The 18,466-nt window shown below is 35.5% G+C and overlaps 1 protein-coding gene across 1 annotated transcript in view; it reads left to right on the forward strand.

Annotated features, from left to right (window-relative positions):
* The window catches only part of LOC121385639 (cyclic AMP-dependent transcription factor ATF-2-like), a 28,291-nt gene extending 9,849 nt beyond the window's left edge, over positions 1-18,442 (forward strand). Inside the window, exons 6-11 of the mRNA XM_041516395.1 lie at positions 427-718; positions 4,582-4,799; positions 9,873-9,941; positions 13,348-13,444; positions 14,785-14,899; positions 16,447-18,442. Of these exons, the coding sequence (XP_041372329.1) occupies positions 427-718; positions 4,582-4,799; positions 9,873-9,941; positions 13,348-13,444; positions 14,785-14,899; positions 16,447-16,613 (958 nt within the window). The 3' untranslated portion in view covers positions 16,614-18,442. The remainder of the gene's footprint in view (positions 1-426; positions 719-4,581; positions 4,800-9,872; positions 9,942-13,347; positions 13,445-14,784; positions 14,900-16,446) is intronic.
* Positions 18,443-18,466: the final 24 nt, after the last annotated feature.

The raw sequence follows: 18,466 nt of genomic DNA on the forward strand, positions 1-18,466 counted from the left end.
TACCCTGTCTGTGGGATGGTGCATATAAAAGATCCCTTACTGCTAATCGAAAAGAGTAGCCCATGAAGTGGCGACAGCGAGTTTCCTCCCTCAATATCTGTGTGGTCCTTAACCATATGTCCGACGCCATATAACCGTAAATAAAATGTGTAGTGTAGATTTTTGTCCTTCGTTCTGTGATAAAGGCCCCCACTCCCCTTTGTTTATTGGCCCCACAAACATTTTACTCAAGTGCATTATTTTCATTGATCTGAAAATATAAAATAAAAACTAAAATTCATTCCTCCTGCTCCATGTTGAATTTGTTTTTAGCATTTTTTTTTTTTTATTATTCAGTTTTCATGTCAGTGTTTGTCACATACTGTTCGGAAAGATTCTGAATAATACACTTAAGATCAGATCTCCAAAATGTTATTTTGATTTCAGTGCTACACAGCTGGTCACCTCGCCTGCGATAATAGTCCCACAAGTTGGTCATCATCAGCCTGTAACGAGCCCCGCCACCACTGCAGTGACGGTGGCAGTGGCAGCAGCAACACCTACCACACAGTCGTACGCGATGCAGGTCTTTCTACAGCTTCCCACTGGTCAGACGGTTCCGGTACATATTCCAGCAACGCTGAACCCGGTGGCTATTTCAGGGATGCAGCAGATGGTTACAATGACATCGGCGTCGCCAGTGACAACGTCACCCGTGACAACCATGAATTTAAAACAGGTGGGTGTAGTGTTTTTAGTTTCATCTTCTTTACTACTTCTTATTCCAGCCAGTGCACCACGATTGGTATATCAAAGGCCGTGGTATGTGCTATCCTGTCTGTGGGATGGTGCATATAACAAATCCCTTGCTACTAATGGAAACATGTCGCGGGTTTCTTCTCTACGACTGTGTCAAAATGACCGTATGTTTGACATCCAATAGCGGATGATTAATAAAGCAATGTGCTCTAGTGGAAAGGAAAGGAAATGTTTTATTTAATGATGCACTCAACACATTTTATTGTACGGTTATATGGCGTCGGACATTTGGTTACGGACCACACAGATATTGAGACTGGAAACCTGCCGTTGTCACTTCATGGGCTACTCTTTTCGATTAGCAGCAAGGGATCTTTTATATGCACCATCCCACAGACAGGATCACACATACCATGGCCGTTGATATACCAATCGTGGTGCACTGGCTTGAGCGAGAAATAGCCCAATGGTGCCACCGACGGGAGTCGATCACAGACTGACCGCTCATCAAGAGGACGCTTTACCACTTGGCTACATCCCGCCCAATGCTCTATTGATGTCGTTAAACAAAACAAAACTAATGTTTCACCTTTACGAAATAAAAAAAGACGAGATGTAGATATTTCTTTTCAATAGTGACAGGGTCAAGTTATGCTGGACTCCGACAATCATAAATTTCAGTATAGATTTATTCAGATTCGTTCTTACAGTGCTTTCTGGATGATTTCTGTTGCAGCAATTGGTTTAAGCAATATTTATTAGCAAATCAAATTTGGGATTGGCCAACAGGCAAGTGCCTATATTAAGGCCTCTCCCTACATTTAACAAATATACATGTTATACATAAAGATGGCTAGAACAATATTACAATAACGATAACACGGATAGTTGGGGGAATAGAAGAGAGGAGTGTGTAGAAGAAACAAAGAATAAATAGCAAACAGTTAGAATGGTTAAATGGTTAATTGACCTCGAAACGCTTACTATTAATCAGAAAATTCTGAACAGATTTAAATATAGAGATATTATCTTGGACACTTAAATTTGAATCTCCAAATAGCAAAGTATGACACTTGAGATTATAATAGTTCAGTAAATGGGTATTGTGAGCTGCAACATATATTGGGCGAAAACATAAAAAATGTTCTGCATCTTCAACTGGATGGCCACAAATACAAGAAGGGGTATCTGTCACATGTCATACAAATTTGTGACCATTCAAATCACTGGTACCCAAGTAGAGTCGGCTATGTAGAATCTGTTGCCTTCTATCACCTTCATAAAAATAAGATGGAACAGCAGGGTCATGTTTGTTCATTTGTATTTTAAACAATTTTAATGAAGAAGAATTTCTAATATCAGGCAACAGATTTTACTGCTGAAGGAAAGAAGGAGTTCGAAAACAATTTTGTTTGACAAAAATATGTTTGTAGGTTCTCTGCATTACGCATATAGTATTCATTACGTTCTGCAGCAGAGCGAGGTAGTTGTAAGGTTAAAAAGGTTGGTAACGTGTTATTTGAAAGTTTATACATCATACAGAATTTGTATCGCTTCCTCCTTTCTAGTAAAGGTATGAAATCGGTATTGTACAAATTGTACGAAGAGCATCTAATTGGAGATTTTCAAGGGTGTTTGCCTGATATATAGTACAGTTGTCCCAAATTATACCTGCATAGTCAAATATGGGAAGAATAAACGATCTGTATATTTTTTCTAATGCCTTTCTAGATAATCTGAATTTGAATGAACGAAGACAGTTTATCATATTACTGGCCTTATCCACAATATCTTTTATATGACAGTCCCATTCTCCATATTTTTGAAATGTTAAACCCAAATGTTTATGAACCTCAACCTCAGATATATGAACATTGTCTAAGAATAACCTAGGATTGTCTATGTTTAAATTTTTACGACTAAAAGTCATTGTTTCAGTTTTATTCGGACTAAATTTTACTAACCATTTTTTTGCCCATCTATTAAGACACTCTAAGTCTGTGTTTAAAATTTTATAACATGCATTTGGATTTTGAACAGTTATATATAGCGAAATATCATCAGCAAACAGTCGTATATTTGAAGTGATATCACTTACAATATCATTTATATATATCAAAAACAGAATAGGACCAAGGACGGATCCTTGGGAGACACCTGCAGGGACAGTCTTGATATGAGAAAATTAGTTATGCAATACTACACGCTGTTCCCGATGGAATAGATAACTTTCAAACCATGCTAATAATTTTCCTTTTATACCAACATTTTCAAATCTGTGAATTAAACCTTTGTGCCAAACTCTTATCAAAAGTGTTACTCATATCACAAAATACTGCTCTAACTTCCTTTCCTTCATCCATAGATTGACAAATAAAGTGATACAAATCCAGAAGCTGGTTTACAGTTGAATCACCTGGAATAAACCCAGATTGAAATTTTGTTATAATATTGTTAGTTCTGAAGAAGTTAAAAATGTGTTTTAAAATGCATTTTTCAAAAAGTTTAGAAATATTACTTGTTAATGAAATTGGTCTATAATTTGAAAGTTCGTGAATACTACCTTTTTTATGAATAGGATTTACATTAGCAAATTTCCATACAGATGGAAAAAAGGAGTGGTACAATGATAAATTAAACAGTCGTGTAAGGGGGATAGAAGAGCTCTGTATATAATAATTTCAGTAATCAATTACTAATAAGGTCAGGACCCAATGATTTGGATACGTCAAGTGAATTTAGGATACTAACTAGTATTGGAAGCTCTACTGGTGGAGAATCTAAGGTAGATTGTTTTATAAAAAACTCATTGAATGCATTAGCTACATCTTTGGGGTCTTCAATGACAGTGCCATCGACAAACAAGGGTATCACTGAATTACTAGAACCACGATTTTTTGAGTACGTATTAACAACTTCCACCAGTGTTTTGATCCAGTATCATCAGTGTTATTAATTTTGTTATCAAGTGTGTTGAAATAATCGGACTCAGATTTACGTACTTCCTTAATTACAAGATTTCTTGTTTTTCCAAAGTTTGCCCAAGTTACTGGTGTGCTGAGAGTCTTAGCTTTATAGTGTAGCTTTTGCCTTTGCCTGATTAATCTTCAAATGGTTCCATTCATAAAGGGTTTGTCATTTGGTCGTACTGTAACAGTTTTGTAAGGAATAAACATTTTAGCTGCATTCAGTAGAATATTTGTTAAATTTGAAGTTATTGTATCAAGCGACTCAGAACCAAAAATATTGTCCCAGTCAAAGTCCAAAATAAATGTTTTTAGACCATAAATGTCGGCAGATGGGTAATCCCATAAAGTCTTCTGAAATGGCTTTTTTTTTTTTTTTTGTAATTTGGGACCAATATAAAATGCAACTGGGGAATGGTCGCTACAGAAAGGAGTTAGAACTTCAACAGTTTCAACATATAAAATATACATATAAAATATATAGACAAATATTAAATCAAGAATACTTTTACTGTTTTGAATAATTTGAGTAGGTTCTTCTAATTAGTTGATACAACTGGAAGCGGGCACACAAAAGGTCGATTTTATGATGGTTGCGTTCGAAAATATTTGAATTAAAATCTCCGACAATAACAACCTTGTTTATTCGATCATCCATGCCACAACTAAATGATTCTTCAATTAGATTCCATGTGTGCATAGGACTAGATGGTGCACAATAAAAGTTGCAGCAGTTGAAGCAGTCGTTGGTGAGATTCAATCAGATTCGTTCTTACATTGCTTTCTGGATGGTTTCTATTGCAGCATTTGAAGCAGTCGTTGATGAGATTCAATCAGATTCGTTCTTACATTGCTTTCTGGATGATTTGTATTGCAGCGGTTGAAGCAGTCATTGGCCGCCTCACAGCAGCAGAATTCCCAGAGAACCGTGGGTGTGGTGAGCTCCGTGGTGCAGGCCAGTCCCATAGCCGACGCTCAGAACCACATCCTCGTCAACTCGCAAGCGTCGACGCCGACGATTCTCTCAGAGGTGATGTCACCCAACTCCGATTCTCCGACTTCCGTAGATCTCGACTTCGCTGAGTCATTATATCGGTGAGTAAACGTATATCTCTGTTAACATATCTCATTTTATCTAGCAATCACTGTATACATTGGCAAGCTATGATGACTAAATAAATCTCTATATTTTTGGTCACTGACCAAAAATATAGGTCATGTGACATAAGTCCGACTCAACTTTAGTATTTCAGAGTAGATTTTCAATAAACATACTCGTTAAATCATTTGTTGCAGTGCCGTAAATTCAAATAACTTTACATTTTGCGATACCAATACAAAACTTGTATATTTATTTATGAATTAAGAGTCTAGAAACGCTTTTTAAATGTGACAGAATGTAGCTAGTGTCTTACAATAATGACGTCATGCATCTTGTATGACGTCATACGGCAAAAGCCTTACTAGGTTGACAATACTCGATTTGCATACACAAAACTGGAATAAATAATGATTTTCCGAATATTCCTGTAGAATTGCAGGATAAAAGAAATAACTGGTTACTGTCTTAAGATATCGGCTTTATCCTGCTCAGGTAGAATGGCGAATGCAGCTCAGCCTCACTGCATTCGCCATTCTAACCATCGCAGGATAAAGCCGACATCTTAAGACAGTAGCCAGTTATTCCCTATATATATATCTCATTAAATATATTTCAGTAAATATATCTCATTAAATATATCTCATTAAACATATCTCATTTAATATAACACATTAAATATATCTCAGTAAACATTAAATATATCTCATTAAATATCTCTCATTAAATATATTTCAGTAAACATATCTCATTAAACATATCTCATTGATCATATCTCATTTAATATAACACATTAAATATATCTCAGTAAACATTAAATATATCATTAAATATATATCGGTAAACATATCTCATTAAACATATCTCATTAAACATATCTCATTAAACATATCTCATTGAACATATCTCATTTAATATAACACATTAAATATATCTCAGTAAACATTAAATATCTCTCATTAAATATATTTCAGTAAACATATCTCATTAAACATATCTCATTAAATATCTCTCATTAAATATATTTCATTAAACATATCTCATTGAACATATCTCATTTAATATAACACATTAAACATATCTCATTGAACATATCTCATTAAACATATCTCATTGAACATATCATTAAATATATCTCATTAAACATATCTCATTAAACATATCATTAAATATATCTCATTAAACATATCTCATTTAATATAACACATTAAACATATCTCAGTAAACATTAAATATATCTCATTAAATATATAGAGGATTCGTCACGAGTGGGTTTTTTATGTGGGAAATATCAACCGAGTCTATGTTAGAGCCTTGACAAATACCGATTAACTAGATGAGGTTGATATTTTACATATTAAAAAACATGAGTAGCGAATTCTGTTTATCCTATAACACTTCTAAAATGATGTTTTCATTCGATATTTAGTAAATTACGGTACTAAAGTCGCCTCCATCATTAATATGACTTCACCACGAATACCACAAATTAGTTTGACGTCACGTATTTAAACTAAATCTTATGAAAACGTTAAGCTGAGGTATACAGATCTTATTATTTTGTAAACAAATGACCCATTAACAGCAACACATTATTACCTAGAGACCGTACAAATTTGCAGATACCTTTAAATTTGCATACCGTTATTAACTGGAATAATACTTTGAGAGAGAGACAGAGATAGAGAGAAAGAGACAGAAAAAAAAGAAATGTTTTATTTAACGACGCACTCAACACATTTTATTTACGGTTATATGGCGTCAGACATATGGTTAAAGACCACACAGATTTTGAGAGGAATCCCGCTGTCGTCACTACATGGGCTACTCTTTCCTATTACTATTAGCAGTGAGGGATCTTTTATTTGCGCTTCCCACAGGCAGGATAGCACAAACCATGGCCTTTGTTGAACCAGTTATGGATCACTGGTCGGTGCAAGTGGTTTATACCTACCCATTGAGCCTTGTGGAGCACTCACTCAGGGTTTGGAGTCGGTATCTGGATTAAAAATCCCATGCCTCGACTGGGATCCGAACCCAGTGCCTACCAGCCTGTAGATCGATGGCCTAACCACGGCACCACTGAGGCCGGTAGAAAGAGACAGTGACATAGAGAGGGGCTTACATTTTTTACTGAAGGTGGCAAATCTCCATAAGCACTAATTTCTGTAATTTCTGTGACATCTTGATACCTGTATAGACAAGGTTTTCTGATTGTCGCCCAGCAGTTTATGACATTGCCGATAGATGGCGTAACCATACGACCGCCATTAAGGGAGTGAAATTCGCGTAACAATAACATGTGATGGCATTGCATCTGCTTGCAATTTCAGTATTTACGCCTTTTTCGGAACGTTTTGTAAAAGCAAAACCAGTCTCTCGGATAACTTTACTGAATGCATCCTAAAATATAGAAACATATTTCAGTTATGTACATTTGTAGAAAAGTTGGTGTACCATTTTAAAATAGAAAGACTGACCTTAGATCTAGATGTCAACGTTTAGCTGTTACTATTATTAGCTCTGGGATATTCTGGATGTGATCTCATGGGGTTGAAGTGGGGCGTACTCTGAGGCTAAAATACTGTTTTAAAGTTCAATATATTAGGCTATACAGGTGTCCAGGGAAATTATATTGCTTGCATAAGTTTAAATTATTCTTTATGGTTTTGTATTCATGTGTGTATACAGGCATTATTATTTACATTTTTAATGATTAACACACTTCCACCAACTTTGGGGGTGGGACGTAGCCCAGTGGTAAAGCGTTCCAGCCAGTGCTCCACAACTGGTGTAACAAAGGCCGTGGTATGTATTATCCTGTCTGTGGGACGATGCATATAAAAGATCCCTTGCTGCTAATCGAAAAGAGTAGTCCATGAAGTGCCGACAGTGGGTTTCCTTTCTCAGTATCTGTGTGGCCCTTAATTATATGTCCGACGCCATATATCCGTAAATAAAATGTGTTGAGTGCGTTGTTAAAAAACCCATTTCCTTCCTTCCTTCCTTCCACCAACTTTGATATGAATCTACAATCTTTAAATGAGGAGGAATTATCCGACGTACTGGTTTTGCCTTCAGAGAATGTACTAAAAAGATAATAAATACTGAAAATGCACCCAGATGCTGTGCCTTCACGTTATTATTGTGCCAGCTTCACTGTCTGAATGGCGGACCGATCACGTGATTCTAAACATGGCCGCGAACAGTACTTTGACATCACTGGCTAATAAACCTGTCTATAATATATACCGGCCTCGGTGGCGTCGTGGTTACGCCATCGGTCTACAGGCTGGTAGGTACTGGGTTTGGATCCCAGTCGAGGCATGGGATTTTCAATCCAGATACCGACTCCAAACCCTGAGTGAGTGCTCGGCAAGGCTCAATGGGTAAACCACTTGCACCGACCAGTGATCCATAACTGGTTCAACAAAGGCCATGGTTTGTGCTATCCTGCCTGTGGAAAGCGCAAATAAAAGATCCCTTGCTGCTAATCGGAAGAGTAGCCCATGTAGTGGTGACAGCGGGTTTCCTCTCAAAATCTGTGTGGTCCTTAACCATATGTCTGATGCCTTATAACCGTAAATAAAATGTGTTGAGTGCGTCGCTAAATAAAAACATTTCTTTCTTTCTTTCTTTGTCTATAATATAAGACCGTAACAACAACAAATTCTTTATCCTTAATCACTATCATGTATTAAACTATTTCCATGACATTTGCTACCTACATGTATATATGTATATTATGAACACCAAACAATTGTGTTTAGCTGACCATTAATTGTGTATTTCCATGACACCTGATACCTGTATTCATAGACTATCACACATTATTGATCGGTCAGGAAACTCAACATATTGAAGTGATAGGCTGATGAACAGATGGCAGTGTGTGTGGTGGTGGGGTGGGGGGGGGGGGGGGTGACAAAGATGTCTTATTGATTATTTCATGTTATCTTTGGATTCCTCTAGCATTATAACATATTTTTGTCGCAATCATTTCTGTTGTATAGTCTTTTCCAGAAAGTGCTGTGTTGGTTCGAAGGGACTGGTGGTGGTTATGTTTGTCGCTTAAAAACAATGTTAAATTGGCTGGCAGGGATATGCAAATAAATTTATTATTGTTGATTAATTAGCAGTTATAATGAAGTAGTGATTAGCAAAGATAGATCAATTTCAGTACTGATTAACAATGACAAATAAATTCCAAGGTTTGTTAGCGGTTAATAAATTCCAATGTTTATTAACGGTTAATAGATTCCACTGTTTATTAACGGTTAATACATTCCACTGTTTATTAACGGTTAATAGATTGTTTATTAACGGTTAATAGATTCCAGTGTTTATTAACGGTTAATAGATTCCAGTGTTTATTAACGGTTAATAGATTCCAGTGTTTATTAACGGTTAATAGATTCCAGTGTTTGTTAACGGTTAATAGATTCCAATGTTTGTTAGCGGTTAATAGATTCCAATGTTTGTTAGCGGTTAATAGATTCCAATGTTTGTTAGCGGTTAATAGATTCCAATGTTTGTTAGGGGTTAATAAATTCCAAGGTTTGTTAACGGTTAATAAATTCCAAGGTTTGTTAACGGTTAATAAATTCCAATGTTTGTTAACGGTTAATAAATTCCAAGGTTTGTTAACGGTTAATAAATTCCAATGTTTGTTAGCGGTTAATAAATTCCAAGGTTTGTTAACGGTTAATAAATTCCAAGGTTGAAGGAAGGAATGTTTTATTAGTCCCCTACTGTCCATTCAGAGGGGACTTTAAGTTTTGTCTTCGTCCTTTCTGTCTGTCTGTCTGTCTGTCTTCTTTTTTTATGTTTTCTGTTTTTATTACACCCAGTAGCGGATGTGTATTTTTGTGCTGGGGTGTCATTAAACATTCATATATGTTGATTTCTGTTTTCATTACACCCAGTAGCGGATGTGTATTTTTGTGCTGGGGTGTCATTAAACATTCATATATATTGATTTCTGTCGTCATTACACCCAGTAGCGGATGTGTATTTTTGTGATGGGGTGTCATTAAACATTCATATATATTGATTTCTGTCTTCTTCAGAAAACGATCAAAGTCTGGAAATGAGGATGAAGCGGATGACAGAAGACGTAAATTCCTGGAGAGGAATAGGTACATTGTAGATACAGGGACCGTGATTATAAAACCTTTAGAGTCCAGACTCCATCTCTAATGACATGGTTACAGTTTGTATGGCGTTGCCATGGTATTATAGTCGCAAACTCTATTAGAGTAAACAAATTTATAAGCACCAGGCCTGAAGTGGTAAATTCCTGGAGAGAAATAGGTACGCTCTAGATACAGGGACCGTGATTATAAAACCACCTTTAGGCACCTATTTTTTATTAACTGGTTTACGGATTTTTTTCCACAAAATATATGTAGGTGGTCGAAATAAAAATAAAAATAAAAGTTTTGGATCCAGTTTTTTATTATTTTTTTCTGACCAATTTTTTTCTGTCGGAGGAAAAAAAAAGAAAATGTTCAAATCCAGATTATTCATCATGAACACACACACACACACACACATATATGTTGCAAATGGATTTTGTGGTTGCATGTACTTTCTCATTCACTACCATTCTGCTTCCCGGGTTTTACAGTATTTATATCTCGTTTAAATAACTAATGTGGATATATTCATGTTATTTCAAAACAATTACACTAATAAATATATAATCGGGGCGAATCGACTCATTCTTGGGGCGAAACGACTCCGTACGAATAAGATTTTAGAACAAACCAACCCTGGGTGAACGGGTTATGGGCGAAACCACACAGGGTTCGAAATGGTTTTAGGGCGAAACGACCCGGATTCAACAGAAATTGGTCTGCACATGTCGTAATTTTACTGCTTTGGCATTCAGGCATATAAATACTGTATTATACATAGATGCTTATTGATTTATACTTTTGATATGTATTTATGATGTTGAATTAGTTAATACAGACATACTACGATAAACTGTTTAATTCTGCTACTTGAAATTCTGATTTCGACATATAGCTGCTTTCCGCAAGTATCAATAACAACAACAACAAGATGGTGGCCATGCACCTGTGCACCCGCACAGTACACAGCAAAGTCAAAACGCAACGTACTTCAGAATAAATAATTTAACAAAGACAGAATATGATTTGACAAGTATAATTTTGGGGAAAATACCCTTGAATTACTTTTTTTATTTTTTTTTTTTGGTCAGAACAGAATGTAGGTTTGCATTTTTATATTTCCAACGGGACTTTTTAATGAACTTCGGCAGATCTGTAAACCTATTAATAAAAAATGACTAGCCTTAGAGTCCAGACTCCATCTCTAATGATATCACTCTATTAAGAGTAAAACATTTTATAAGCACCAGGCCTGAAGTGGTAAATTCCTGGAGAGGAATAGGTACGCTGTAGATACAGGGACCATATTATAAAACCACCTTTAGAGTCCACACTCCATCTCTAATAACATCACTCTATTAAGAGTAAAGGTTTTTTATAAGCACCAGGCCTGAAGTGGTAAATTCCTGGAGATGTAAAGATGGTTGAACCTGTCGATAAAGATCTTGATTGCATTGTACTGGCTCACTTGCCGTGATCGGGCGAGGTGCACCCTCCCCTTGATCTGTCCAGACTCTATCTTTAATGACATTACATGGTTGCAGTTTGTATGGCATTGCCATAGCATTATAGTCTCAGACTCTATTAGTGTCTTGAGTCTAGACTCTAAAATTTTTATAAGCACCCTGCAGGCCTGATGTCATAAATCCATGAAGATGTAAAGACGGTCAAACCTGTCTGTAATTGCCGTGCTCGGGAGAGGTGCATCCTCCAGACTCCAACCACCACCCCCTTGATCTGTTACCGATTTCTGTTCTCCCTTTGATACCAAATTTAGTTTTTCTTGTTCCACATTGCAGTATTTTATTGCATCTTTACCATAATTTGTGACTACTACCTGACACTTTCTCTTTTATTTATCTGTTTAATCTTGTCCATACAACACGTTGCAGTCTGGGAATGAATTTATAGCTTCTTTTTTTTTGTCTCCCCTTTACGAAGTAAAACGGCATCATGTAGGTAAAGTGTGCTAAAGTGTAACATTAAAGTTTCACACTTAGATTAGTTTTTCACAAACTATAAGTCCTAGATCACTCTGATACTCGTGAGACGATACGTAGCCTAGTGGTAAAGCACTCACTTGATGCGCGGTCGGTTTGGGATCAATCCCCATCAGTGGGCCCATTGGGCTATTTCTCGGTCCAACCAGTGCACCACAACTGGTACATCAAAGGCCGTGGTATGTGTCTATAGGATGGCGCATATAAAAGATCCCTTGCTGCTAATTGAAAAGAGTAGCCCATGAAGTGGTAACAGCGGGTTTCCTCTCTCATAATCTGTGTTATTCTTAACCATTTCTCGGACACCATATAACCGTAAATAAAATGTGTTTAGTGCGTCGCTAAATAAAACATTTCCTTTTTCTTCTTCTGATACTCATATTATTCTCTATAAAAAAACCCAACTAGAACTATTTCGAGCCCTGCCTTTATCACGTCAGCTTTGGTGCAATTTAAAGCTCTGTGGATACTTTGTGTTTAATTAAGAATTGACCGCAATTATATTTTGGTTCATGCAAGTATGAACTGAAAAAATGAGGTGCATACTGTATGACTCCGCGTAGTGGGTTATACAAAAGTGTGCATATTGTTTTTCTGTTCATACTTGCATGAACCAAAAAATAATTGTGGTCAAATCTTATAATTAAATTTATATGCATACTTTAACAATACATAACTGGATTTATTTTGTTTAGCTTTAAATGCGCCTGTAGCTTTGTATGTGTAAACTTCATTGATACTTATGTCGCGTAAGAATGCAAATGTTCATTCACTATTATTTGAATCAGGTGATGTTTTGTAAATGACGTCATTTCCTCTAGGTGCTGTGCATTTTTATGGATCATTTAGTTATATTGGAAGGAATTGTCCTATTCATGTTTAGTTTATATTTTATGAAAGTAAATGAAGGGAACGTGTCAAACATTTATGCTGTCAGTGGAACCATTTAATATTCGCCAACAGCTGTAGAACATCATTTACAAGTAAATTACAGGTGTGAAGTTTCCTACATGATTTCTTTGACACCGACCGAGTCTCATGTCATGATTAGCGAAGAGGTTTTTTTGGTTTTTTTTTAAATCAATGCGTATAGATCTACATGTCTACTCTGCTATCGCATTCTCCATTAATTTATTGTATATATGTTTTGTATTGCTTTTGTAGCTTTCACGTGTATTTTCTTCAAAATATCTAAATATGATTGCCAGAATAATTTGGCTTGTTGCACAAAAGTAGTGCGAGTCTGTGGTGGGGGTTAGTAGGCGTGGCTTAATTTTTTTTGGTTCATCAAGATATGAACAAAAATAAGTAAGCACCTCTGGACCAATCAGATTGTCGTAAAGTGTATAGATGCAAAGACAATTTAATTAATTCTCTATAAACAAAAGAACTTTGCACTGTTTTAGAGCTGCTGCAGCCAGGTGTCGGATGAAGCGCAAGTCGTGGATCTCAAACCTCGAGAGAAAGGCTGACGATCTTCAGAACACAAACACTCGCTTACAGGTAGCTTACCAGACTTTCGTCATCTTTTTCCATTAGTAGCAAGGGATCTTTTTTTATGTACCATCCCACAGACACGATAGCATATACCATGACCTTTGATATACCAGTCGTGGTGCACTGGTTGGAACGAGAAATAGCCCAATGGGCACACCGATGGGAATCAATCCCAAACCGACCGCACATCAAGCGAGCGCTTTACCACTGGGCTATGTCCCGTCCCTGTTACGGTACTACATGTATACATAGTCATAGTTGTAAAATGATAACTTTCTAGAGTATGCTGTTTCTATACATAGTCATAGTTGTAAAATGATAACTTTCTAGAGTATGCTGTTTCTATACATAGTCATAGTTGTAAAATGTTAACTTTCTAGAGTATGCTGTTTCTATACATAGTCATAGTTGTAAAATGTTAACTTTCTAGAGTATGCTGTTTCTATACATTGTCATAGTTGTAAAATGATAACTTTCTAGAGTATGCTGTTTCTATACATAGTCATAGTTGTAAAATGATAACTTTCTAGATTATGCTGTTTCTATATATAGTCATAGTTGTAAAATTTTAACTTTCTAGAGTATGCTGTTTCTATACATTGTCATAGTTGTAAAATGATAACTTTCTAGAGTATGCTGATTCTATATATAGTCATAGTTGTAAAATGTTAACTTTCTAGAGTATGTTGTTTCTATATATAGTCATAGTTGTAAAATGATAACTTTCTAGAGTATGCTGTTTCTATACATAGTCATAGTTGTAAAATGATAACTTTCTAGAGTATGCTGTTTCTATACATTGTCATAGTTGTAAAATGATAACTTTCTAGAGTATGCTGTTTCTATACATAGTCATAGTTGTAAAATGTTAACTTTCTAGAGTATGCTGTTTCTATACATAGTCATAGTTGTAAAATGATAACTTTCTAGAGTATGCTGTTTCTATACATTGTCATAGTTGTAAAATGTTAACTTTCTAGAGTATGCTGTTTCTATACAGTCATAGTTGTAAAATGATAACTTTCTAGAGTATGCTGTTTCTATACATAGTCATAGTTGTAAAATGTTAACTTTCTAGAGTATGCTGTTTCTATACATTGTCATAGTATGCTGTTTCTATTCATAGTCATAGTTGTAAAATGATAACTTTCTAGAGTATGCTGTTTCTATACATTGTCATAGTTGTAAAATGTTAATTTTCTAGAGTATGCTGTTTCTATACAGTCATAGTTGTAAAATGTTAACTTTCTAGAGTATGCTGTTTCTATACATTGTCATAGTTGTAAAATGTTAACTTTCTAGAGAGTGTACAGCGCTGATGTGTTTATTTTGTTGTTTGTTTTCAGACTGAGGTAAATGTTCTACGTTCGGAAGTCGCTCAGCTGAAAACTTTACTGCTGGCTCACAAAGACTGTCCAATCACATTGCAGCAGAAATCACAAAGTCAAGGTCAGATCACAGGTACAGTATGGTTCATTGAAGTATCTCGTTATCTCGGCTTCCAGTTCACAGTGGGGTGGGATCTCGTTCAGTCGGAAAAGCCCTCACGTGAGGTGCTTTAATTGTAGGATTGAACAGCTCTGTGAACCCATTATCAGATGGAATTTTTTTCATGTTCAGACCAACCTGATTTCCGATTTTAAACTATAATTCCAGTTACCCATTTTAAAAATTATTTTTCTTATTTTTTTTTTTTATTGTCCCAGAAGAATACGTAGTGTTAGGGTTGGGGCCCTAAAGCAACATATACAGGTAATTACATAGACATATCTAGTATGAGGAAATATTCTTTTAACTCCTCTACGGCACTGACTTAAATTGAAAAGAAAGATAGAGAAGAAAAGAAAAGAAATAAGGAACGAAAGAAGGAACAGAGTTACTTCGTGCATAATTGCACATATATGACAGTATATTCATAGAGATACCTACATACATAAATGCATACACATATATATTATACATGTACATATATTTACACATGTACCCACATCTACCAAAAATATATACGGAAGAGATTAAATTCTGCCAAAAAATAATTTGAGGGTACATAATAAAACCAGACGAACCTTAAGTACCCCTACTAGGTAGTTATGAGTTTGAAATGTTTTGAAATTGGACACTGCATTTCATGTGCTTTCATCGATCTAAAAAGTACAAAAATATGTCCATTAATTTCCAGGATTTTAGAGAGTGTACCGTATTTGACCGGAAATTAGCCCATGTCTTTAAATAAGCCCCACCTCCGCTTTGATAGCATTTAAGAAATTAGGCCCTCATTCGTAAATAAGCCCACCCCCAACTTCGTCACCTTATAAATAACACAAAATTGCAAGTTTGCTCAAAGTTCATTTAAAAGGTCATACCTCCTGCAGATAATTAAACACAAATGTAACACAATATTTTAGCACCAGCAAATTGTCTTTTTCTCAATATTTTTTCCAGTGGAGCATGTTTCGAGCCCCTATAAACTTCGGTCACCACAGTGTAGACCCCCCACCTGCTAAAATTCCTGCACACACACACACATGGACCCCATTCCATGAAGCTATCTTAGCACTACTATTGCCATAAATACCTACCATCACAACCATTCCATGACGCGATGTAGCTTACTATCCTAAATTACTGTGAAAATTTACAATAGATACGAGGCATTAGTAACATTAGTATACCACAAATTAAATATATGTACTTGTATATAAATTATATCACTTTGATGTAAGGCCATGAATTCAAGGCTTCCCAACCTTGACATGGTTAGAATGGATTGGGGAAAGAAATATTAAAAAACCAAAAAAACCCCAAATCAAGCCTCCCCCCTACCCCCTCCACCTGAACTACAATTATTTTGTGGAACGAGGCCCTGAACTGAGCTGATAAATAACATGATGTTATTTTATTAAATATGTTACCTATTATATGATATATATATATATATATATATATATATATATATATATATATAAATACACACATGTATATGATATTGATTTTTTGTTCTTTTTCAGTTATGTTAGATTCAGGGGTGACGCCTTCAGTTCTAACACTGCCCATATCAGAACCATCACAGGTTGTCACGGCAACACACATGGTGGCAGCCACCAGTTCTAATATGACTGTTATTCCCTTAGATTCTGATAACTTATTGCTAACGCAGGGACGAAGTAAAAAGTGAGAATGAAAGTCTTTGTGTTTTCGTGTCTAGTGTTTTGTGTCATCTGCTTGTTTCTATGTGAAATTTGTTATTAAGACAAAGGAATACTTAAGAAAAAAAGAAAGAAAAAAGAAAAAAATGATTACGGTCCACGCACAGACTTACAAGCTGTTCTCATTGCTTTGCAAATAAAGCTGATTTTGATGAGAAGAGAGAAAGATTATGATTGATCACAGAAAAGTGGTGATTTGTGCGTGAAACTGATCTTTACAAGAGGAGGAGATTTAAGTAAAATATATGGATTACGTTTGACATAGAAAATTGGCAGTCCAAAGAGTGGCAGCCATTTCTTTCTCATGCCTATCTTTAAGGGGAGACAATCTTTAAAACAAGAAAAGATAATCTTTGAAAGACAGGAAACATTGAAATATCAGGATCATGGATTACAAGGAAATTCTAGTTCTTGTCCGGAAAGTGACCATCCAATTCTTTCTCTTGCTTATTTCTAAGGGGAGACGATCTTCAAAACAAGAGAAGATAATCTTTGAAAAAACAGGGAACATTGAAATATCAGGATCGTGGTTTGCAAGGAAATTCTAGTTCTTGTCCGGAAAGTGACCAGCCAATACTTTCTCTTGCTTATTTCTAAGGGGAGACAATCTTCAAAACAAGAGAAGATAATCTTTGAAAAAACAGGGAAAATTGAAATATCAGGATCATGGATTACAAGGAAATTATAGTTCTTGTCGGAAAAGTGACCAGCCAATTCTTTTTCTTGCTTATTTCTAAGGGGAGACAATCTTAGAAAGAAGAGCAGATAATCTTGAATGAAAAGAAGATAATCTCAGAAGATTAAAGTAAAAGAACTGCGATTTATACAGAATATTTTATTTCTGATCTGAAGAATGGCAGAAAGTTTTTTCTCCCTAGCTTATTTGTGAGATAATAATCGAAAGAAGAAAAGATAATGTTTAAACGAAAAGAAGATTACAGTGATAGGATCATGGATTATAGAGTAATTTTAATTGCTGGTTCAATAAGATTAAAATAAACAGATCGTGATATATGCAGAACATTAAATTTTCATTAAGAGAAGTAGGGAATAGGTATTGAATAACCAGAGACAGTATAATCAGCGACAATAAAAACAAGGTAGAAAACGTTAAAAAAATCAGAGTGCAGGGTAATTTATGTGGTGTACCGAGTAAGGTTATAATAATCCGTAGCCAGCCATTAAAAATTGGGTCACCTTGTAACAACATTCTTTTAAAACTAATATTAAAGGCATACTGTCACAGATTTAAAGACCTTATTTCACTAAAAATGGATAATAAATAAAAATTACATTAATTGTTGAAGACCAAATCTAGCTATCGCACACCTTAACTGAACCATAATGGAGTGAAATCCGTCATTCCTCTCGGCAATTTTAGTTTTTGAATTATGGACCAATGCCATTATTCAATTATTTTTACAAAATGTTATTAATAAATGGAGCATGGCAGTTATGAAGATGGTTGAATAAAGTACATTTAGGGACAAATCAAATTATATTTGTTCAGGTAATACTTTGTTAGACCACTAAATAGGTCAGTGGTCTGTGACAATATGCCTTTAAAAAGTAAATATACACTAATGATAAAAATGTGTTCGCAAATCAGATTTGTAACAGCTTTTGACATTGACACTACTGATTACTTCTCAACTTTCGAGGGCCGTATAGCCACCTAAAAATATGTATTTAAAGTAACACCCACCATGCAAAAAACCCAAACAACCCTAGATTTATATGTGTGTAGAGTTGTATATACATTTTTATTTCCCCATACACCCACCTCCCCCCAACCCCCACCCCCTCGGGTGTCTGCATCCGA

Source organism: Gigantopelta aegis, chromosome 11, assembly GCF_016097555.1.
Source record: "Gigantopelta aegis isolate Gae_Host chromosome 11, Gae_host_genome, whole genome shotgun sequence".
Taxonomy (NCBI): domain Eukaryota; kingdom Metazoa; phylum Mollusca; class Gastropoda; order Neomphalida; family Peltospiridae; genus Gigantopelta; species Gigantopelta aegis.